General features: G+C 40.5%; 1 protein-coding gene and 1 pseudogene across 9 annotated transcripts in view; both read right to left on the reverse strand.

Annotated features, from left to right (window-relative positions):
- EPB41L5 (erythrocyte membrane protein band 4.1 like 5) overlaps positions 1-13,623 on the reverse strand; it is a 125,787-nt gene extending 112,164 nt beyond the window's left edge. For 4 of the 9 annotated variants that reach the window (XM_061609178.1, XM_061609180.1, XM_061609179.1 and 1 more), the window contains exons 1-2: positions 12,796-12,995; positions 7,998-8,182 (exon numbers count right to left, since the gene is read on the reverse strand). In XM_061609178.1, coding sequence (XP_061465162.1) covers positions 7,998-8,180 — 183 coding nt within the window. In that variant the 5' untranslated portion in view covers positions 8,181-8,182; positions 12,796-12,995. Of the gene's footprint in view, positions 1-7,997; positions 8,183-12,795; positions 12,996-13,544 lie in introns of those variants that run through there. The other 5 variants (XR_009760543.1, XM_061609184.1, XM_061609182.1 and 2 more) reach the window with 4 other exon arrangements.
- Positions 4,839-4,946, reverse strand: LOC133378602 (5S ribosomal RNA; annotated as a pseudogene).
- Positions 13,624-24,601: the final 10,978 nt, after the last annotated feature.

Consider the following 24,601-nt stretch of genomic DNA (forward strand, 5'->3'; position numbering starts at 1 on the left):
GAGGATTTGTTTGACATGCCTTCCACTTAGCTCATTTGTCCCGTTCGCCCTGTATTCGTGCTTCTTCAAAGTCCATAGCACCTTTGATAATAGCCGACCTCCATTTGGGATGTTCATGGGCCAAGACTTCCCAGTTCTCGATGCTCATGTTACATTTTCTTAAATTCGCTTTAAGAACATCTTTAAACTTCTTTTGCTGTCCACCGATATTCTGTTTTCCATCCATAAGTTGGGAGTAAAGTAGCTGCTTTGGAAGACAGTGATCAGGCATTCGAACAACATGACCAGTCCAGCGAAGCTGATGTTGAAGGATCATTGCTTCAACACTGGTAGTCTTTGCTTCTTCCAAAATGCTAACATTAGTCCGTCTGTCTTCCCAAGTAATTTACAGAATTTTCCGGAGGCAGCATTGGTGGAATCTTTCAAGAAGTTGGGAGTGGCGTTTATAAATGGTCCATGTTTCACAGGTATACAGTAAGGTTGGTAGTACAATAGCTTTGTAAATAAGCATTTTGGTCTCAGGACATTCACTATCTTTATTGTCCAGCAATGTCCGTATACTCCATGTTCCAAAATTCAATTGTCTTTTGCAACCGCCAAATGATGACCCCACTGGACACAGTAATCCAGTCAGGGAGAGAGATGAGACAGACTATGTTTAGGGTACCTTTTCTAGCCCTCTCCCCATACAGGGTGAGCAGAGTGGATCCTGAATTGGACTGCTCAGTCGTGGATATAACTGCCAAACTACTCAACTGCCTTGGTCCTTGAGCCAGGACGACTGAATCTGTATCCACCACCCATGTGCCAGTCCATGACTAGGGGCTTCCAGATTTCACAGTCCTGCCCCCATCACCATTTGCTGATCGCCATGGGACTTTTGGTTTGGTTTGAAGATGCCTGTGCATGAATTTGTTTTATGTGGGGATATCAGTGCACAACAATCAACACACAATCTTGACAGAAAAAGGCTTTGATCCAATGGCATGGATACTACGACGATTGGAAGTCTTTTATCTGCTGCAGCCTTCATCCACCTTCACTGCCATTGTAATATACACATTGTTATCCTCCACCTGTTCTGCTGTTGAGGACATTCTTGGATCGTTCTTTGTCTGATTCCTCTTCCTTGATCTTACCGCCATGGGTGACCTTGCTTGGAGTACATGACTCCAGACAGCATCGCTCATAGGGCACACACAAGCCCACTCACCACTACAAGGTGACGATCCATTTCACTACTACTACATTTAAACACAACCCAGGATGTTTCCCTTCTAGACTCAAATAATGGTGTATGGCTCAAAACGATTTAAAAAGCACCCTATAATGACAGACCCTTTAGGGACAACATTACTGAGAGCCATCCCAAATGATCAATTTCCTACTGTGCACTTTAGTAAGCTCATGGAAATGGGCAGTAACAGTTATTGAATGTTAGTATCTCAAATGTGTCCATGTGCAGAGGACAACATTCTTGGAAAAATGCCTAGCTGTACGCAGGGAAAATTTGGACTAATGTCACAAGTCATATGAAATAAATAAGCATGTATTCTTAATGCAGCTACCAGAATTTTTCACCTCAAGTCACCTTAATCTTCAGCTTGCTTTTTCCCATGACCAACATCTCAGAGAGGTTAAAGAGCAAAAGAGCCACCAGAAACGCTGCAAAGTGAAATATGTTTGAGGGCAGAGAGATTAAAGTAATTGGTATTGAGAACAGGACTGCATTTTGCAAAATAAATAAATACATCACAATCTTTGCATTTATCACAGCAAATTTTTACATACACAAAAAACATTTATTTCATGGCACAATCTTTTTTTAATATAGCAGCCCCACTGGTTCTGCAATATAGTCCCCCCCTTTCATCTGTCAAACTATGCATCCCCCAATATATCAGAAGACATTTGTGTTCCCTCTCAAGTGAGGAGATTTAAAAAAGCAGAAAGATTTTCTTTTACTTTTAAAAAAGTAACAAAAAAGAATGTCTATTAATTTATTTTGATTATTTATATACTATTTTATTTTGGAAAAAACCTAAGTAGTTTGTAATTTATCTTAAATAATAAAGATCAAAAAATACTTTTTAAAAATCCACATGATAAAACATCACAATTAACAATTAGCAGTGCAATCCAAATCGCTTTGCACCAGGCACAGGAGGGGAGAGTGTGTGTTGAATTGGGCAGAGGTTTTCCTGCTGGCCTCAACCGTATACCAAATGGTGACAGCCCACAGAAAGCTCAAAAATGGAGGGGGGGGGGACTGAAGTAGCCCAGAAACCCGGCTGGCACAACAATTTCCCTGCCTCCTGCCTTCCACCCCTAGTGGCATGAACAAGAGAGCTGTGGATGTGGCAAAATATTCTCTAAACACCAGAAGGTATTACAAATGAAAATCAACTACAAAATATGAATTCCACATTTTTAAATAATGTAAATGACAAGAATAAGAAACTTACTGTTTCCAGCCCACCATATGCCCAATCACACAATTAAACCAATCCAATTAAATTCCCAGCCCCGTTATGTAACTTAAGCAAACTTTACAGCTAAAAATACATTCCACTCAAGCACACCCTTACATAATAAAGACAATCTCACAACAAATACACAAATATTATAAAACAATATACTCAGGCTTCACACTCTTCTAAGCACACCCGCCATTCACACTATCCACATTCTGCAACCACTCCTGTAATTCAGTCTCAGATGCTCAATCAACAAGCCATTCATATGTCTACACCAGTGTTTCCCAAACTTTTGTTGTTGTTGTTGCTGGACTACAGTTCCCATAATTCCTGACCATTGGCCATGCTGGCTGGGGCTGATGGGAATTGTAGTCCAGCAACAAAAAAATTAAAAAAAGTTTGGGAAACACTGGTCTACACCATGAGACACAGCCAAACCTGGACAAACACTGACAAACAAGAAAAGCAACAATATACAACCACCTCCCTAAATAAAACATACACATCCAGTACTCCCTCTTACTCAGGGTGTGTTTATATGTAAAATCTATCCACAATAGCAGGCTCTCAACCGGGGGGTGATGGTATAGAAACCACTTTCACCAGCTGTCTAACAGATAGACAATAAAACTTCACCAATTTCCTCCCCAGAAAAAAAAATGAACAAAAATCACTATTATAAAGAATGAGAGCTTCATAAGTACCACCCTCATGTCTCTCACTCAAGGGACCAAAAGCTACCTCAATATCAGACTGTCACTGTATAACCTGGCCATAGAAAATCACATGTCTCCTAAACAAAAAGGAAAATAAGGGTGGGGAATTGCTTTATACAAGGAGACTATTCATTAAGTTATCATAATAACCAGGTGAAAACATAACACTGCATGGATTTTGCCTAAATATTCATTTTTTTCCTGAAGCATAGAACCATTTGTCTACCTCAGTTACAAAATGAATATTTCAGTAACATTGGCTAATTCTTTGGCTATAAGGTATCACTCATGTTTGATCAGCAATGACTAAGTGACCAGATCGGACTACAGGATCGCACATTCTCTCACCAGACCATATTTTCTAGCAAATCACACTCCCAAAACACATCATAGCCTTTGAATTTCTTGCCCTTCTCCCTTTTTTTACTAATTATTTTGTTTTGTTCTTTTATACTTAGCTTAAAGTAATGAACAAAATTGCTTAGTGTATTGACTTGTACATAATCAAGTATTCGCAAAACATGCAAATGTGTACTAATATGTACATTTTTAAGGCTTGAAGCCAATCTGTTTAAGTAATTTGAAGATTCCATGTTTCTAATTTTTTCCCCAGTATCACATATATTGAAACACTCAGCAAGGCAAGCAATCTGTGAGCATAAACCCACATGACAGCTATAATTTCTGTGCAAAAGATTTCTCATTAGTAGAAACACATTCCATAAAAATGTTAATCTTAACTTTCTCTTTAAATGGTACTTTGCCCAAGCTGGAAGCATACCAAAAAAGAAGCAGTGAAGCACTGTGAAGTTACTCAATGATTTCCGATAAAGTATTAACTATCTTCCTCACAAATAAGACCAGGGATTTGTCCCCTAAGAAATAGTATGCTCACTTCTGATTCTTTGACATTTCAATACTAGTTATAGTAATACGTGTCAAAAGGAAAAATGGGACAAAACACACAATTATTTTAAAAAGATTATCCCATATTCAGCTATCAATCAGTCAGAGGCAGTAAGGCATTAAAACCATCTCCCCTAAGAGCCAGTCGTGCAGGTTTCCAAAAAAAGTTGAATTGGAAAATTTTCAGTTTGCATCAGAAAATTTTGTGATGCCCTAGAAAATTATCAGACATTCTACCTGTACTTAGTAAACAAATCTACTAAACTTTGAAACTGCCAAGCCTGCTTAATACTGTATTTTCAACTGACATCCATTCAGTGTTACTAATAAACTTATGAAATAGAACATTTTCCATAGAAAAGTAAAAGTGGAAAATTTTCTGTCCCACATCACTGCTAAGAGCTCCTGAGGTTTCGGGGGAGGGGGGAAGCAAATAGCAAGACTAATGCAAAGTAGTCCTCTTTGGTTCTCTACAGCTGATAACATACACACAAAATTCCCAATACCTCATCCAAAAATGTAACACACAATCTACACATTTGTTCTTCATAAAAAATGAATTTATGCAAGTATAATAGGATACATTTTATGGAGTTAATTTTCTGTCCAACACACTGTTGCGATTATATGCCTTCAAGTCAATTACAACTTATGGTAACCTTATGAATCTTTTGGATGTATTCATAGGGTTTTCATGGTAAGAGGTATTCAAGAGGTGGTTTACCATTGCCTTCCTCTAAGCCTATGGCACCCAGTATTCCCAGGTGGTCTCCCATTCAGGCCTGACCCTGCTTAGCTTCTGAGTTCAGACGAGATCAGGCATGTTCAGGGTAGTATGGCCATAGGCTCCAACACACTAGCAGGCTGAAATCTACACATTTAAATTTATGCTCAATTTCTTTTAAATGAAAAGCCTAGACATTCTACTCTCTGAACTTTGATTTCCAAACTAATTGAAATAACCAGGAAAATATGGCATTACTCCATTCAAGGCACACAGTTTATTTCAGAGTGGTATTCAGAGTAGACTCACTGACGTTAATAGGCATGACTAATGTAGGTTCATTAATTTCAATAGGTCGACTCTGAGGAGGACTTGAATATAATCCATAATTTCACTGTTTACTGGGTAGAAGGAACACCAATATAAACTCATTTTGACAAGCATGAGAGACTGATGTAGAGGCACAAATCTTAAATTTCTGATTTCAGATATCTGTTTTATATTGAGATTGTATAGACTTGTACTATATAGATATCATTTTGCCATGTTTTGCACTGGGAATCTTTGGGTTGAAGGGTGTAATATACATTTAAATAAATATTTTTTTATACACACATCTATGAGATTTTTATTGGTTCTTTGGTCTGATTTTAGAAACCCCTGTGAAATGATGACAATTCACAGAACACAGCTCATTGGGCCCAATGCCATCACAAAGTCACACCAACGTTACACTGGTGGATAGAAAAGAGGAGTATTGTAAAAAGTTACATAACCCTACATTTGTCGTTCTTGGCCGCAAGGTTTAGAACAGACACATCTGGCAGGAAGCTGAGCTGACTGAGCAGTACTGCACTAGCCAAGGACAGTATTTGCTGTAGCAAATATTTGCCTAAACTAATACATAAGAGGCGGCTGCCCACTCATAGAAGCATCTTTCTGACCACTCTTCACTAGTGAATATTACTAATCAAACTGTGTACATGAGGTTAACAGAACTATTACCCAATACATAAGAGAACATGTGAATGGAAGGAATCTGCAATCACCTAAAGTTCAGCAAAGCACAAAAAGTTTGACTCATAACTTAACCTTGGTTTTCCATCATGCAAAGTCATTGCAACATGGAGCAGATTATGAAGCTATGAATAGGTTAAGAGTCCTCAGTGTTTGTAATATCCAGTGATTTGTTTTTATAGATGGATCACATCTGGTTGACATGGTATTTTTTGCTAAATTCTCTTCATAACAACAGAAGAGCACCCTACTGGATCAAACCAAAAGCCTTATCTAGCACAGCATTCTGTTCTAACAGATCCCAAGTGCAATAGCATTTTATGTTGCAAAGAATGTACTCTGGGAAAGAAAATGAATTTTTATAATACATATACAGTTCTTTTCTATGTTAAGTGAATTACACTTAAGAAGCAACATCCTGTATGTTTCTATGAAGTTGAACACTAAATGTATTATTCTTTGCTTATAATTAGGATATCTAGCCTTCTGATATGCATTCATTTTTATTGGGTTGCATTCAACCTAGTGCTAAGTTGAGTGTGCCATCAAGTGCAAGGATTTCTCCTTATGCAACAGAACATTCTCCCCCTCTCCTCCTCCCATGCACCCCCTAAATCTGTGCTGGTTTCCCCCCCCCCGACCCTCTGGAGTAGATTTGGGAATGGTGCAAGGGGAGGAGAGGAGGGAACCCCTTGTGCTAGCTGAAGTTGTTCTGCTAGCACAAGTATTTAGTTGAATACCACTCATTATATGCATATAACTATAAAACAACTTATAAAAAATTGATTAGTATATTCACAAGATTAATAAAGCACAAATGCATAAATACATATATATTTACTGTGCATCAGTGCTTTATTAGTTTTTTGAATATCCTTTTAGAAAACATGTTCCATCTATGTAAAGCCAAAAGTGGTGTTATTTACCATTTGCCGACTGTACTGCCAAGTCACTGTACCACGCAATATGGAAATAGATTAAAGCAGTAGATTATGAGTGTTCTTGTCCCTCTGAGCCAGACGTGGGAAGAATCCCTACCTTTCAAAAGGTGGGCAAAGCTATTAATGCCTATTGGCCATGATAACTATGGAATCTTTATGTTCAGAACCTCTGAGTATCAGATTTTAGGAACAAACAAGGGAGACCACCTGTATTATTGCCCTACCCTTCAGAGGCATCCAACTAACCACTGCTAGAGATAGAATTCTGAACTAGATGGACCTTTGGGTCCAATTTAGCTGGGCTCCTCTTGTGCTCTTCCAACTCTCACCATTATCATTATCCTCACTGCATTTCTATATTATTTTGAACATTTGAATTATTAAATTCAAATGTAGGGTGATATCCAACTAAGTCAGAGTCAGAGTACACTCAGTGAAATCAACGGACGACTCCACATATGATTAACATTGGGTATCATACATAATCCAATGTCTGCCTGATTTGGGCTAGCCGAACAGCTGGGAGAGATTCCCCTCAAGACAGCTTGTGCCCCATCTTGTGCAGTGTTATGTCTCAAAGGTGATAATAATTTGGAGGATATTTGTAATATGACATTCTGGAGTCAAGTCTATCTTTAATTTTCTCATTTAAGATGAGAGCTACACAAACAGTAAGCAACTTCAATTCTGAAAGTAAAGGTTAAGTGAACCAGAGAGCTGATCCCAATTTGCCATCACTCAGAAAGCCCTCTCACAGGTAGCTACATAATGAGCTTCCAATACCAGCAGCACTACCAGGAGGGCCTCCTCTCAAAATCTTAACACACAAGGAGGTTTATAGGGGAGATGGTGCCAAGATCCCAAGCTGTATAGTGCTTTGTAAATCAACATATGCACTTTGAATTTGGCTTGCTAGCAAACTAGCAGCCAGTGCAAACTTTTCAGAATTGGCATTATATGTTCCTGGTAGGCTGCACCATATAGCAGTGTAGCTGCTGCATTTTGCACTAACTGCAGTTTTTTAACCAGTTTCAAGGGTAGCCCCACACAGAACATTCCAGTTCACAGTGATACATGGGTTTCTGTGGCTACTATGATTGACTGCTATGACATGAACACACAGATGTTTAATTCAGCTGCTGAGATAAAGAAGAGCACAATTACACTCTCAAACATGAGTCAACAATGTTGAAAAAGAAACAGAATTATATCATACCGGTAAGTCCACACTGACATCAGTCCCATCCAGCAAAGAGACTCGACATGTAATTATGGATTTCTCATCTCCAGCTGCAGGGATGTGAGTCGCAGCTCTTTGGGCCTCTCTTAACCGTTCCTTCTCAGCATGTTTGCGCATAGACCTGCGTCCAAGTGTTCGTCGAAAGAAACTCAGCATCATTACTAAATAGGTCAAGAAAAAATTGTAAATGTTTCAAGAGGAAAGAGATTAATAACTTTTAAGTAAAACATTTCAAGTCAAGGCAGTTAAATATGCACATTTCATCAAGATTTTAACCAATTCTGCACTACAGAAAAACACTTGCAAAAGTAGATATGCACAATGCTTCCTGAACTGCCAGACCTCCTGAGCAGCCTTACAACAATTAGAAGTGCTGCCTCCAGAAGTCACCTGGCAATAAGACATCTCAAGAATATACTGGGAGCTTTGCAGGTGCAAGGAGGTACAGGAGAAGCATGCTCAGATCCTTCTGAAGCTGCAGCATCCATACAGTTGATGTAACAACAAAAAGGGAGGAAATTTAGATTTATAAGTGAATCCCTTAAGTATAGTGGTCAGGGGATTGGCAGGTATGTTTTTATGGTACTTTGGAACAGTGTTAAGCGCTGCTTAAGGAGGCTCTACTGCACTTTAAATATGTTTTAGAATATAACTAAGCAGCAAATGCCGGGATGCAGCATATATTTTGGGGGTGGATATAATAATGGAAATGTAAGTAATAATGGGATATATATTATTGCCAATAGACCCTTTAATTTTGTTATTTCGAGATAAAAAGGCATTTTTTATCATTTATTAAATCTGCATTCCACCCTTCCTCCCAGAGGGAACACAGGGCAGCAAACAGGTGATAAAACACTAAAAAAATGTAGAAAACATTTCAAAAATAAAGCATCTTTAAGAACATCTTCAAAAGCAATTCCAACACAGATGCAGACTGGAATAAGGTCTCTACTTAAAAGGCATGATGAAAGAGGAAGGTCCTCAGTAGTGTTAGCGGCGTCAGGGAATTAGTCCAGCACTTACTGACAGCTGCCAGAACGATAATTTGTTACTTCATCGTTGGAAGAATGAATTATTGAAGTTTGGGACATTTTATGTATGGTTAATCTTAAAAATATGGTAAGAGTTAGAGAAATTAGATATCCAGACAACTTTTTGTAGAAACATAGAGTGTTTTTGCAATTTATTGGTGTAAAAAGATTAAACAATGCAGATCTGTAAATATTACTTGGAACTTTATGACTTTTACCTCATTTTGGTTTGAAAATTTGTTGCCTGTTTTCAGTCCTGACTATGTGTTCATTATTGCTTCTTTTTATGTATACTTAATCAATTCAAAAATATATTAGAAATAGAGAATACAACTATTTGACAAGTAAGGGAGAGCTGCACCCTTCAAGAGTAAAGACAAATATTCCTCTCAATAGCATGCTATGCAGTTGTTTCAATAGTTCAATAAAGCATGTAGGTTTCAACATATGTTCTTGAACAATTTGGGATTCACAATTTACTAGATACAGTTAGCCTAGAGGCTTCAAAATTAGCCTCTGCACTCAGTTTCCCATTTCAAAAACAGATAATATGCTCAAACGTTAAGTTTTGTTTTGTACAAAGCAGATCTTATCTATATAAAGATTCCAGGAAGGTTTTGAGGAAGGTCAAGGGAAGCCAGCCCACCCACATACAGTACACGTTAAGAGCACTCAAGAGTTTGCACCTTGCATGACTCATAGCTGAACCCAAACAATCTGGATCCCTGACAGAAGTTTCATCCTCCACCATGAGCCAAAAAGGATAAACCTGCACATACGCCTTCCACCTTCTGTCTGGACTTGCCTGCCACATGCTATCACCGTGCGAGGTTGGAATTCTTACAAGGTCAAATTAGCACAAGTGGAAGACTAAAATTTTAAACTACTCTAGAGCTATTGGTTATGGCATAAGCCCCTAGTATCAATATAATCCAATAACTTCTCCCATTCAGAACATTAATTCTGTTCAAAGAGAAGTAGAACTTATCTCCATTAATTCAGGGTTTGTTCTTTAAATAACTCAACTGAGCTAAAAAAGAGTAGACTCTGAATTCTTACAAATACTTATTTTATCCAAAGTTCTTCTTTTAACTAAAGATGCAACAGAGTGAACCTGGTATTTAAGTATGCAAACCACCCGGTCTATCACTGAACTATGACCCCTTCCATACAGGACAGCTAGTAAAAGGGTTAGATATCACATCCTTACTCTAAGGAGTTCCATTGTTCAAGGCCCATAAGAAGAGTCCTTTATTACACAACCTCCCACATCACACAACCTGGGACAGATGAGTACTCACCACCTAATACTAATAAGCCTGACCCACTTTCATTGTCACACCTGTTTGCTGAGCCACCACATGTCCCTTTCCATAAACACATACAATGAAGGTGCTGTGAAACTCGAAGCACGCTTTCAGGGAGCATCTTTTCACCTCTGGGTAGATGCACATATCTCTCATGGAAAGTGTCAAGGTGATGAAAGAGTGGTTTGGAGTTGATACCATACATATAAGGAAATGTTCAACATTTGAACAAGCTGAAATAACAGTCATCAAAGTAGCCAACCGTGTAGCTCTTGTGCTTATTAAATATAAATAAGTGAACGGTTGACTGGAACTTCAGAGGACAACCAAAGGGGACTACTGAGAAAGAAATAAAACTTGGAATCAGGTATGTAGTCTGCCAGATATAATTGCTGCAGTCATCCCATATCTTCTTATTTTTTTGTAAAAAAAATAATCCCCAAGAGAGCAAGCACTCTAACCTCAATGCTCCCATATATTTAGATTTGTCATCACTTCCCACTAAGAAAGTCTGAATCAATTTACAATAAAAAACAAGACACTCTGGTGGATTTTCCTAAAGAAAAATATATCACTGAACTACAAGGCCAACTAATTTCAGGTTGAGGCAACCCACAAGTTTAGTTTTTAATATGTGAAACCTGCAAATATCAAAAATGGTGAAACAAAGTATGTTACTGTTTCTGAACAAGCCCTTGACAAAAATTCAAAACAGAGAACAGCCTGTAATGCAACTATCTGAGCTGTTCAAGCTTAAATTTGCTCTCCCCTCAAGATTTCATGCTTTCTAAAGTAAAAGGAGAAAACCCTCACAATGACAATATTTTTACATTTGTGCCATAATCACAGGCAGCATACCTGACTTACTTGTGTATATAGGATGCTACAGCAGTACTGAAAAAAGTGCAACTTCCCCAATACCCAATAGCTACTGGAAATAGAGGTAAGAATAACTATTTCAATTTTGGGAAGAGGCTCAATATAAAACTAGAGTTACTGCACCATGCTTAGTCTCTCCAAACATTAACTATAACCAAACAAGAATGGTTCAGAGTATATTTTGTTTCAGGCACAGAGCCAGTCCCTACAAAAGGGGGGGAAAGTCACTCTGCTATGAGGTCTGGAGACAGACCTAAAAAAATTATTTTCAAAAACTCAGTGGTTTTTTTTGGGCAGGGGGGCAGGAACACTGTCCTATCATCATCAGTTAATAAAACAAATGGTCTGCCTCAGAGATACCTGTACTGTAACAACTGGAAACTGGGAAGAGATGCTCTGTGTTTTACCTCCTTGCTCAATCAAGCAATCAATAAGAACTGTGTTGTGATGGCTCTCCCCAACCCCCCCCCAAAAAAAACAATCACCACCATTCAGCTCCAGGGTACAGCTTCCAGGAAGGCCTGAACTCTGATACCTCCTTGTTTAGAAGCTAACCTCTAAGATGATGAAAAAAATTACGTAGTATTCTCCTCCACAGTTAAAAGATGGGGAATATAACACAACGGAGTATGGGTGCTCTGCAATACAGAAATTGGTGGGAAGATGAGCAGGTATTGATGGCAGTATTGTTGTTCTTATATACCTTCAAGTCGATTACAACTTATGGCAACCTTATGAATTCATAGGGTTTTAACGGTAAGAGATATTCAGAGGTGCCTTCCTCTAAGCCAAAGGCACCTAGTATTCCCAGGTCTCCCATCCAAGTACTAACCAGGCCTGACCCTGCTTAGCTATCTCCGGCATGTTCAGGGTAGTAGTCAGCAAAAAATAAGTAAATTAAGTATCACTCATAAATAACATGCAGGAAACAGAGGTAGAAAGCTTGAGAGTATTATCCAAACTCTAAACATGTAGTGGATGAAAATGCAGTATATTACCCTAGGGAAATTAGACACAGTAAAAGTCAGTAAACAAAAAGGGCATTTTTAACCCTTCCTGACCCATCCTTAATCCAACCCCCGCCACCTCACCCCCTCTCCTAAGCACGACACACTCCGTCGTCAGTTTCTATGGATAACTGTGATAATTAGGTCTCAGAAATTTACCATTAGAAGTGGCGGGGGGTGGAGGAAAAAAAAGAGAGTATTGGATATTAAAGATAGCAATGTAAGCACCCCCATATGTAAGGGTGGTAGTCACCCCAAACTCTGAAAGGCATCTATCATGGGGTTCTTAAGATTACAGAGCCACGAGAACGTCTCAGGCATACAAGGCATCGTTTGGGCTCAACGGATACACAGCGTTACTGAGAAAAAGATTGAACAATAGTAATAAAAGAGAGTTCAGAAAGTGCCTCGCCGCCCCGGAGTTGGAGAGCACAAGCTACAGCCTAGATACGAAAAGGGAAGAAAAAAGACGCCTCTTCTCAGGGCCCCCACCAACTCGGGTATTCTTTTCCCGCCTTTCCCCTCAAGAAAATCAACCCTCACCCACCTCCACTCCCCGACACACACGCACAAAACCACGTAACAGCCTTTCTCGTTCTCTCCCAGCTGCTCTTCTTCCCGACCCGACCAGAGGCATTGGCTACGAAGGGAACAACTCCCAGCTTGCTACGAGGGGCGGAGGCAAATGGCCGCTGAGTAAGGCCAAGGAACCGCCTCTTTTCTCCTCCTCTTTTTCCCCCCTTTTCCTCCCCTGCCCTGTAAGGCCTCCTCTTAAAGCGAAAACGCCGACGGCAAGAGAGCTGCCTGAGAGACAACAAACTAGTTACCGGAAAGCACGAGGCATCCTCGCCGCTCCCCTGCATTCCCCGTCACATTAAAAATCCACTCATGTTACTTAAAAAAAATACACCACAATGCTTTTCTGTTTGTCTAAATCACGCGACCGCTTATGAATAGGTCGGGACATTTGCCCATAAGGGAAGAGCGCTGTCCTGGTTAATGTTAAGGCTGCAATCCTATATTCCCAGGGAAGTGGCTAAACACCATTGAACTCAGTGGGACCTACAACTGAGTCGATATGTACAATTGCGCTGTAACTTTTTTGCGACACGCACGATGCTAATAACAGACCCGCACTCTCATGCATGTCTGCTCAAAATTTAAGTTCCGTCGAGTTGAGAATCCAGCATTACGCACAACCTCGCTAGCGCTGTATAAGCAAGTTCCCGTTTATATACTCGCATCTAAATTCAACAGAATAAAGCAACATCGTCCGAGTTAGATCTCAGAGCCAACCTTTTAGACTAAACAGTGCTACAAGTATACATTGAAAAGTGGAACAGAAAAATGCAACCCATCCCAATATAGCTCCGATGCATCATGCACGACTAGTCGCCAGAGCAAAGCGTTTCCATCAGCCACACCTGGAGGAGGAAGGATCTACCCATCAATTGCGAAATTCCTTGAAGCTGAATTTTAAAAAAACAAAACACTCATGCCGCTCCCACAAGGTCATAGTAAAAAGGGGCTGGGTTTGACTACCTTTGTGTGCCCCCCATTCTCAGAAGAGACAGGTGGAGATGCACTGGAACCGGCAGAACAATGAGTACAGATATATTACGAGTTGGCAGAGCTTGGAAGATTACTTTTTAAAAGTAATAAATTACAGTTACAATTACTTGGCCCAAAAAAGTAGTAATTACCGTTACAATTACAATTGCTCTGAAAGTAACTGATTACTTTACTTTTACTCAAAAGTAATCGCTACAATTACATTTCAGTTACTTTTTTTAAGAAACTCCTACAAGGTGCTGGCCTTGGCTGCTGCACATCTAAGAAGCCTAAAACAATATTAAAAATAAACACACACACACAGGGGGTAGTAGAATAAAAATTTTTATCCATAAGATTAACATAATGGCATAACAGAATCTCACATCCCCCCAAGCAATGAAGATACCCCAACTCTTGAAATCAAATTTTACACTTGAAATGCTTTTATAATATGTTTCTGTTATGTCTCAAAAGAACAAGATGCTCAAAGAGCATGTCAGACAAGGAATGTCTTTTTACAGTCATTACGTTGCCACCAGTACTGAACAGGCGTTCTACTGCGGCGCTTGAAGGCATGCCTGTGTTGTGCTGCAAAAAACACCGCAGCACACGTGGAAAGCCATGGAGTGATGACACTTCCCTGCTGGGAGACCTCAGGTACCTCACCAGTTCCTCCTCAGCAGTGTCCACTGCTGACTTCTTGCCCTGGGGCAGAAAGTTAAAGAAGTCATCTTCTAAGTCATCTCCTTCCTGGTCTTTATCTGAAGACTGATCACTGTCCTCGTTAAGTACACCCATCTTTATTTCAGCTTTCAGCAAGGCTTCCATTGTGTATCTAAGAAAGAGAGAGGATATGTTAACACATATATGTTAGGAAACCATCATCTGCTCTTCATTTCCTGATGCTTGTCATGTCCCTGGTTCAGGGTCCAGCCTGAGCCTGTGGATGATGACATGGAAGGTAGGAAGGTGACCAAGTCACCACACTCATGGGGCAGCACAGCAGACCCTTAAGGATTACCTGCAGCAACCCAAGGTTGTGATGAGGAGCCCCAGGAAGAAAAGGCCCAGCCCCTGCCTACCACCTTAAGCCCTCTGATGCCTCCCTTGAGACAACATTTCCCTTGGAGTAATCCACCCAAAGGGCTTCCCTAATGTTCTTACTTGTTGGTATGGGTGGTGGTCTGACACGATTCCAGCCAATCTAGTTTGAAGCGAGGGTGTAGGCAGGCTGCCAGAAGAAGCCTCTTGTCCTCCCAGATAGCTGCAAACCGCTTTCTTAGGGCTTCGCGCACACCTCTCAGCAGCTGAAAACAGTATGTGTACCTCTCAGGTTTGTTTTCCAGTCCTTCTAACTTGCGGTCCAGATTGCAGAGCGTTGGTAGCAAATACCCCATGAACATGCCGTTCTCCCGTTGCAGGATATCTAGGGACTGGGCTAGTGGCTCCATAATCTCTGTGTATTCCTGTACCACTTCAATCTCAGCAGCTGTGATCCTGGACAAGGAGCAGCGGTCCATTATGGCATGCATTTTTAGTGGCACAGTTGACAGGAGCTCATGTAGTTGCTTCAACGCATCAAAGGTGGAATTCCACCTGGTCTTATTCGGTACCTTCAGATACACACCACATTGCGCATGGATATACTCAGCAATCTGGGCTGACTGGTTCTGCTTGGACCACAACTTGCTGCACTTTCCCATCAAGGAACGAAACTGTTTCTTGAAAGGACCAAGAAGACTACTTTTGGAGGAGTCAGAAAGCATGGCCTCTATGTCTTGTGTTGCCACAAGGTTGAGGGTGTGGCTAGCACATCTCTGGTGTGGTGGTAAAACAAAATCCTTTCCTGAGTCTGCAGCTTCTTCCTCTGCCTCAGGTCCTGTGTCCAGGATCTCACAGATAGGCACAAACTCCACCTCAGCCTCCTCCTCCTCCTGGTTATCACCATCATCGTCACTGGTGCCTGCAGCTTCCACTGGTTCTTTGGCCATGAAAACTCTGAACGCTTTCACAAAGTTGGAGCCATTGTCTGTAGTAGTGCACATAACTTTGTTGTGGATCCTGTACTACACATGTACATCATGCAGTGCTTTTGAAAGGACATCGTATGTATGGCGCCCCTTCAGACGCTTACAAGCCAAGGCCCCGACCTCACGTTTCAGGGTAGTTGGGTTGATCCAGTGGGCTGTTACCCCAAAGTAACTCTTCTTGCCATTGGTCCAACAATCTGCAGTGGTTGCTATATATACCACAGCACCCATTCGGTTTGCAAGAGTTTCTCTCATGTGACATGCTCTCATCTCAATTCTGTCTCTCAGAGTCTTGGCACATATGATGGTGAGATCTTTGGGGAGTCCAATGCGAACCAGATTAATGAATGATGGTTTGTCCACAGTCTGAAGTGGTAATGTCTCCTCTACAATGAAATCAATGATTCTCCTGTCGAGATTGCTCTGGGTGACAGGCTCCCTGCCAGATCCCCACCTCTCAAGGGTTGTCTGCTGCTACTTCAGCATTTTGGGAGGAGGGGTGTCATGCATTGGTTCAGGAAGGCCACGTCTCCTTGCCTTTATTGCTTCTTCAATTGCTCTCAGCTTCTCAGGGTGTGCCCTCTGAGGAAGAAGAACAAAGCATGAATCCAAGAAAAAATGGAAGAGGAACTTCACAATTGAAACATAAATAGACAATGGACACTCTTTGAGGACCAGCATGACAAAGACTTACCTCAAAATGTTTCTTCACATTGGATGAGGAGGAAACAGCTGATCTCAGATTTTTGATCCTTGGAAGGCAGTAATTGCATCGTACAACAACATTTTTCCCACTCTGGCTCACAAATGTACAAGCTTTCTCAAAGCCAAACCATGGTACTTGCTGTTCTGCAGATGTGGCTGTGGGCAACTGGCACTGCTTCATGCCCTCCTCCTCCTCGTGCACAGGGCCTCCCTTCTGAACCTCACTTTCTAGTTTTGCCTCCTCAGGATCAACAAGCTGTGACTCAAGTGGCCGCACTAACTGACTGCTGCTCTCAGCAGCAAAACCTGCAACAAGCGTCTCTGTAATAAACAAGAGATAGTGCTCCTATATGGGTGAACTTCAGCTGTGATGTGCCCCCATCTCTTCCCCATGCTGCAAGATCCCCCAGTCAGAGTGGAAGTAAGCAGGTCGATGGCACAATTAAAAGAGATCCTATTTGCATCATTTTTGCTCACTGAATAACCCTGCCTGGGCCAGTCTAACCTACTATCTCACAGGGTTGTTGTGAGAACAAAATGAGACTAGGGTTCAAATCCCCACATAGCCATGAAGCTCACTGAGTGACCTTGGGCGAGTCACTGCCTCTCAGCCTCATGAAAACCCTATTCATAGGGTCACCATAAGTTAGAATCAACTTGAAGGCGGTACACATATTTTTTATTTTGAATATGATGATTATGATAATAAATATGCAGCATTTCAAATTAATTCTGTATGAGAAGCATTCCATGCCAAGCTTGGAAAACCAAGGATGAGGTATAAAATGTAGACAAAAATACTTTTGACAAAATGCCGTTTATCTTTTATATCTATATCTATAATTAGCAATACAGCTGAATGATGTATGTAAAGTATTTTTCTTTCCCTTTTCTTTTTTATTAATATTTTAGTACTACTGCTAAAGTTCTGATGAAAGAATAAAGCATTCATTAGCCAAATTCAAATGATTAGAACACATCACATAAATTCCACTGAAGTTGGAGTTTTTGCCATAGAAAATGAAAAAAACATATAACCTATGATAGCCCAATAGACAATCAGAACTAATATAAAACCCTATTGCTTCTCATTTGCAAATCTTGCAAGATCTAAGGTAACTCTAGATCATGTGAGTTCAGGTGATGCATGTTATGTACATTTGTATAGATATTAGCAGAGATTGTCAACAGTCTATGATGCTTGTGTGTGCCAATGTGTGTGTTTGTGGCAGGCTTTTACCCTGCACTGAGATCACTGAGACGTAAGACTTAGTAAAATAAGAAAAGCTATTTCATTTATAGAAATACATCGTAGATAGGAAAGGCATACCTAGTTCTAAGTAACTAACTTGGAGGCGTAACACCCAGGTTTGGGAGTTGCCCTCACTGCCCCTTCTTCATGTGTACTGGAGAGTGACAGAATAGGGCTAGAAGCAAATAGAAAGCAAAAATGGAAAGTAGGGTAACATCTAAAGAAATACTCCCCTTTACATCTCTCCTTTCTTTCTTTCTTTCTGTATATATATATAAAGTATCTTTTAAAATTGTTCTTTTCAATTCACTCTTGAATGAACATCATACCTAGGGCAGATCCACACCATTCCTTTAAAGCACATTCAACACCCATTTGAAGTACATGAATCCCACCACAGAATCATGGGAACTGCAGTTTGTTAAGAGTGGTGAGAACTATAACTGTGAGGGGGAAATGACACTTCCCAGAATTCTTTAGGAGAAGTCATGCGCTTTAAATGCGAGTTGGATGTGCTTTACACATATTGTGTGAATCCGCTTAATAAATTTTGCCTGCATGTAAATTGTTTTAATTAATTTTTCAAAATGGAAATAAGCTATAAAGTGTAGTGGGTGACCATGGGCTACTCACCATTTCTCAGCCTATCTGCCCCTCAGGATGAAAACAATGGAGAACCATGACTACCCCAAGGCATACTTAAAATGTAAAGGAAGTATTGTACAACCATAGTATGCAATTGGATACTTATAGGGACACAGCATGATTAAACTGGGTGGAAGTAATGAGTGGGGTACCACAGGGCTCGGTCCTGGGCCCAGTGCTCTTCAACATTTTTATTAACTACTTGGATGAGGAGGTACAGAGCATGCTTATCAAATTTGCAGATGATACAAAATTGGGGGGCATAGCTAATACCATGGAAGACAGAAAGAAAATTCAAAGGGACCTTGATAGGCTGGAGCATTGGGCTGAAAACAACAGAATGAAATTCAACAGGGATAAATGCAAAGTTCTACACTTAGGAAAAAGAAACCAAATGCACAGTTATAAGATGGGGGATACTTGGCTCAGCAGTACGACATGCAAGAAGGATCTTGGAATTGTTGTTGATCACAAGCTGAATATGAGCCAACAGTGTGATGTGGCTGCAAAAAAGGCAAATGCTATATCAGGCTGCATTAACAGAAGTATAGTTTCCAAATCATGTGAAGTATTAGTTCCCCTCTATTCAGCACTGGTTAGGCCTCATCTTGAGTGCTGTGTCCAGTTCTGGTCTCTGCACTTCAAGAAGGATGCAGACAAACTGGAACGGGTTCAGAGGAGGGCAACAAGGAAGATCAGGGGACTGGAAACAACGCCCTATGAGGAGAGACTGAAGGAACGGGGCATATTTAACCTGGAGAAGAGAAGACTGAGGGGAGATATGATAGCACTCTTCAAGTACTTGAAAGGTTGCCACACAGAGGAGGGCCGGGATCTCTTCTCGATGATCCCAGAGTGCAGGACACAGAATAATGGGCTCAAGTTGCAAGAAGCCAGATTTCAACTGGACATCAGGAAAAGCTTCCTAACTGTTAGAGCCATACAACAATGGAACTAATTACTAGAGAGGTAGTGGGCTCTCCGACACTGGAGGCATTCAAGAGGCAGCTGGACAGCCATCTGTTGGGAATGCTTTGATTTGGATTCCTGAATTTAGCAGGGGGTTGGACTTGATGGCCTTATAGGCCCCTTCCAACTCTACTATTCTATGATTCTATGAAAATATTTATATAAGCATGACTATCAAATATGTTTATTTATATAACCTGTAAAGATATTTATAGTGCAATCCTATGTTTGTTTACTGAGAAGCAAGTCCCAATGTATTCAATGGGGCTTACTCAACCAGGGAAAACTGCAGCCTCAAGTGATAAGGAACTTGTTCTTTTAACAAATCCTTTAAGTTGAGAGCTTATCCCAGTCTGCGTCTGTGTTGAAATTGCTTTTTAATATGTTTTTAAACTTTTTCTTAAAAAAAAATGTTTTTAAAGCTTTTAAAAATGTTTTTAAAGATGTTTTGTTTTAATATATTTTAAAGTCTGTTTTTATGATTTTTAAAGTGTTTTTAGTGCTTTTGTTTGCCACCCTGGACTCCTACTGGGAGGAAGGGCAGGATATAAATCAAATAATAAATAAATAAAAATAAATAAATAAACTTCATTCATTTTTTAAAAAAAACACAAGTCTGCGCTATGTTTACTCACAAGTCCCATCAATTTACAGCACAATCCTAACCATGTCTACTCAAAAGCAAGTCCTAATGGAGTTCAATGGGGTTTACTCCAGGTACATGCTTTACTCCCAGAAAAGCAGATATTGGATTAAATAATTTCATATTTCATAGCCCAGGGTCTGACTCTTGGACAGAAGAGGAAAAAAAACATTAAGCCATATTACTTACGCAAACTGCAAAAAACTCAAAGCCACCATATTCTGACGTTCAGCCTAGGCATGCCTGGATAAACAAGTCACAATTCTGGCATCATTGGCTACAATCATGAAAGGGCGGGGTTACAGCCAGAGCTTTGAAAAGTTACTTTTTTAAACTACAACTCCCATCAGCCCCAGCCAGCATGGCCACTGGATTGGGCTGATGGCAGTTGTAGCTAGAGCATGGATCTGTTTAAAAAAAAGTTGTGCGGGGGGCAGTTGACGTTTTGGTGTATATCTCGGGAATTAGACCACCTAGAAACTTACTTTTTTTTTTTAATTGAAGCTGAGAGTCCGGAGAGTAAGGGGTGGTAGCCAGAGAGCCGGAGGCCCCCCCAAAACCAGAGACTCCAGCCGAAAGCACACACACATACAAATCATCGTCACTCACCTCCACAGCTGTTCGCCATTCTGCTGCTGCCTTCTTCTCCATGTCCTTGCCCTGGCTTTGTCCTCTGGCATCCATTTTTTCCTCTCAGAGTCAGACGCTAGCAGGCCCCCCCTGCCTATTCACCTCTTCCCTCGTGCCTCCTAACACAGATCACGAGGGAAGAGAAAGTCTGCGCAGAGGTCCAATCAGTGTGAGGCACATGTCTTGTGTTAACCAATCACAGCCAGGAGCTGACTTCCCCTTGTTCCCGCCCCCAAGTAACGTCCAACCTAACGTGGAAACGTTAAAGTTGCAGCTGAAAAGTAGGGAAATTACTAGTCGTTCCGTTACTTGCCAAATGTAATGGAATTACCCACTCGTTATCTAAAATTGTAACTAATTACAAGTAACTCGTTAAAAATAACGAGTTACTTCCAAGCTCTGCGAGTTGGCAATCTTTTTATTCCACAGAAGGCTGCAATTTCAGGGCCAACTTATCCAGTAGGCACAGTAGGCACAGTGCCTAGGGCCCACAATACTTTTATGGGCCCACGGAAATGTTTTAATTTCTTTTTAAATCAGAAGGAAAAAAATGAACTTTTAGGGTCGAATAAAATGTTTTAATTTTTTTCTCATATCAAAAAAAATGAAACTTTAGAGCACATGAAAATCTATTAAATTTTGCCTAAAACAGAAAAAAAAAAGTTGAAGTATTTAAACTATATCACAAATATTTTTTAATAATCATCTAATTATTATCAATCATGTGAAATCTAAAGTAATCGTGTTTGCAAGGAGAAAAGTGAGGTTCCTCTGGTTTTTGGGGTCTGTTAAAATTGAGCAGGTCAACTAGTACAAGTATTTGGGGGTGTGGTTCCATGAAACAGTAAGCTGGAGATCGCAAGCAAACTATGTCAAAGCTAAGGCTGAGAAAAATCTGGGTGTGATATCCCGCTTCTTTTTTCTTAAGGGAGGGAAATTTGTCCCTGCTGCAGTTTGTGTGGCAAGAACAAAAATAATCCCAATGATGCTATATGGGGCCCCAATCTGGTATCCCTTTTTTAAGGGGTCACTCGAAGGTCCCTTCCACCTTTTCCTCAAATCCATTCTAGGTGTCCCACGATGTGTTTCTGGGGCTACCCTCAAACGAGGTGGGCCTAAATTCAATAAATTGTATAGCCTGGACTCATACTATTCATTATTGGCTTCGTTGTAGTTCTATGCTACCTCAAGAGTCATTTGTGAGGCAAATAATGAGTGATAACACTACCCCTCCTTGGTCCAAATTGGTAAGGGACAAAATCCTAGCGGTTGGCCTTTCCCCTGTCGACCTGCTTGCCGTGGAACACGACAGACCTAGGGTGCTGGTCAAACAGCGGTTGCACGATATTGATAACCAGGAGCTCCTTGCAGCTGCTGTGGGACCATGCTCCCCCTGCAAAGAGGGGATGCGCTACTTAAGATGGCTACCTGTGCCAAAGTATAGAAGGGCCTTTTCTTTGGCCCGTTTTGATGCTCTCCCGTCAAAACCTCTGGAGGGCAGATTTGAGAAAATACCGAGGAGCAACAGATACTGCCCCTGTGACAAACCTGAAGTTGAAACGGTCTTACATGTTTTGTTTAAGTGCCCTTTCTATGATGAAGCTAGGACTGGTCTCTTACGTCCCATTCTGCAAGCATTCCCAGGTCGCTCTATGGACTCTTTTCTGGTAGTTCTCCTCCAGGGCTCCGACAGACCAGTTACAATCCAAGTGGCCAAATTTCTGAACTTGCCTATGGAGACTAGATCTCGTAAGTGTGTGTCTTGCCCCTAAGTACTGTCCGCAGCTGTTTCTCTGCAGAGCCTATTTAAGTTGTGTTAATATGTTTTATTGTTAATTCCTTGTATATAGTGGTTTTAATGTATCGCAATGGTTGGTTGATCAAGCAATAAAGATACTATTTGATTTGAAAATAATTTTTAATATAGATATTATTATGGTGGAAGGGGCCAATGAAGGCAAAAGTGCCTAGGGCCCATGAAAGTCATAATGCGGCCCTGGCTGCAATCCCTCCGGGGTAATCTTTGGGGATGCCTGCTGCTGGTTGGTGTGACCACCTCTCATCTCTCCACCCCACCCCCCAGCACAGCACATGCTGCATGGGGAGGGCAAGGAGAAGGGAAGAACAGATCCCTTCTACCTGAAGTCTAAACTGATGTCTTTCAGAGAAGCTTTTCCTACACCGCTCCATATTGTTTCAGCATCTCCTATCCTGTCCTCCCCCCTATGGCTGTCAAGGAATTCTGGGAATTGTAGTTCTCTGAGACAAACTACTGCTCCCAGGATTCAGTGGAGGAAAATTGTGTTTTTATTGTGTCTTAAAGGTATTGTGGTGTATGCAGCCATACATTTAAAGGCTGAGGAATTCACATGGCTGTGTTGGGCCAAAGGTTCCTTGCCTGGGTAGATATGATAAAAAAACCTTATAGCCCAATCCTATGCTTATTAACTAAAAAGTAAATGTTCAGTTCAAAGGTCTTACTCCTATAGGTAAATGTGCATAGGATTACAGCATTCACCACCAAGATTTATATAATACCATAAAAATAGCGTAAAGGGGCAATGAACCCACGTTAAGCCATAATTACTAGAAGCACTTTATGGTAGAATTCATTAGCACAGTGGAAAATTCAGGTTGCACAATGTTAACACAGGTGTCCAAAGGGAACCTGAGTGTGTCAACCTGCCAGCCATGTGTCTCATTGAACACACCACATTGAGAGGAGGGGGACCTTTTGCTAGGAATAAACCAAGCACTTTGCTCTGAAATGTGACCAAATATTGTGTGTATAACCTAAAAAATGCAGGTCGAAACTAGGCTAAAGCAAAACATTGTGTTATTGAGAGAAAAAAGAAGAACAGTACAAAATTACTGGGTGTATGGCAGCATTAATCATTAGTACACTTACCCATTCATAACTCTAATTCAGTAAAATCCTTGCAATTTAAGAACATACCTATAGCCAACAGATATTTCTACCAAACTTTAAAAAGCAGGGAAATGGGGCAGCTATAGTGAATGGGGCAGCTATAGTGAATGCACCAGGGGAGCAGGAGACCTCACATCCTCTCTGAGATATTGTACTGCCCTACAAATTTGTCAAAATGCAAACACCATTTGGGTTGGTCTTTCACAGTCCAATCCACTTCCTGTGTAGCTTGGAAGAATTTGGTAACTTGCCTCTGAGGATATGGTGAGTGGTGGCAACACCTGCCATCTTCAAAGATGGAAAATTATAGTTTTGTATGTTTGTTGGTATTCTTCTTACTTTGCTTCTTTCTTGTGTTACTAATGTTTCTACAGAGAATCTAATCTAGAAAATTTTATTTCTCTTATTTTTCATCCTAGAAATCTGTGTCAAATTTATTTTTATTAATTTCAAAGCCTTTTTATTGGTCAATGTCATATGATGGTGAAGACAGCCTTTTGTGTTTCAAATTGGAGGTTGTGTTCCATTTCTATCTTGGGTGCATTAACAGTTGAATCTGAAAGTGCAGTTTGATGTAAAATCAGACTGATTACAATAAGTTGCTACTTATGAAGGAATGACTCTAGCTGTTGGAAAAAGAGGATGCATGTTTTCAGCCTGCTGTGTTTAAACCCCTTCATTTAAGGCAAGGTGGGCACGGTCAATTAAAAACATAGAGCACGCCTAGAATTTTGCTACAATATATTTCACCTCCCACTGTTTTATCTTGTGCAAATTGAGACACTCCTGAGGTCCACTGGAGACTATTCTACAGAATAGTCAGTGCCATTATTCCACAATTATGTTTGGAGTTTTTTTAGTGTAATTTTTGCAAAGTGTTGCTGTACTTCACATATTCACAGAAATAGAAACAAAAGAAAATGATTTCCTATAGGAAACTTCACTAAAATTGCAAAGTAAATCAGACATATTTAAAATGACCATTTGAACTATATC

This window comes from Rhineura floridana, chromosome 2 (genome assembly GCF_030035675.1).
Source record: "Rhineura floridana isolate rRhiFlo1 chromosome 2, rRhiFlo1.hap2, whole genome shotgun sequence".
Taxonomy (NCBI): Eukaryota; Metazoa; Chordata; class Lepidosauria; order Squamata; family Rhineuridae; genus Rhineura; species Rhineura floridana.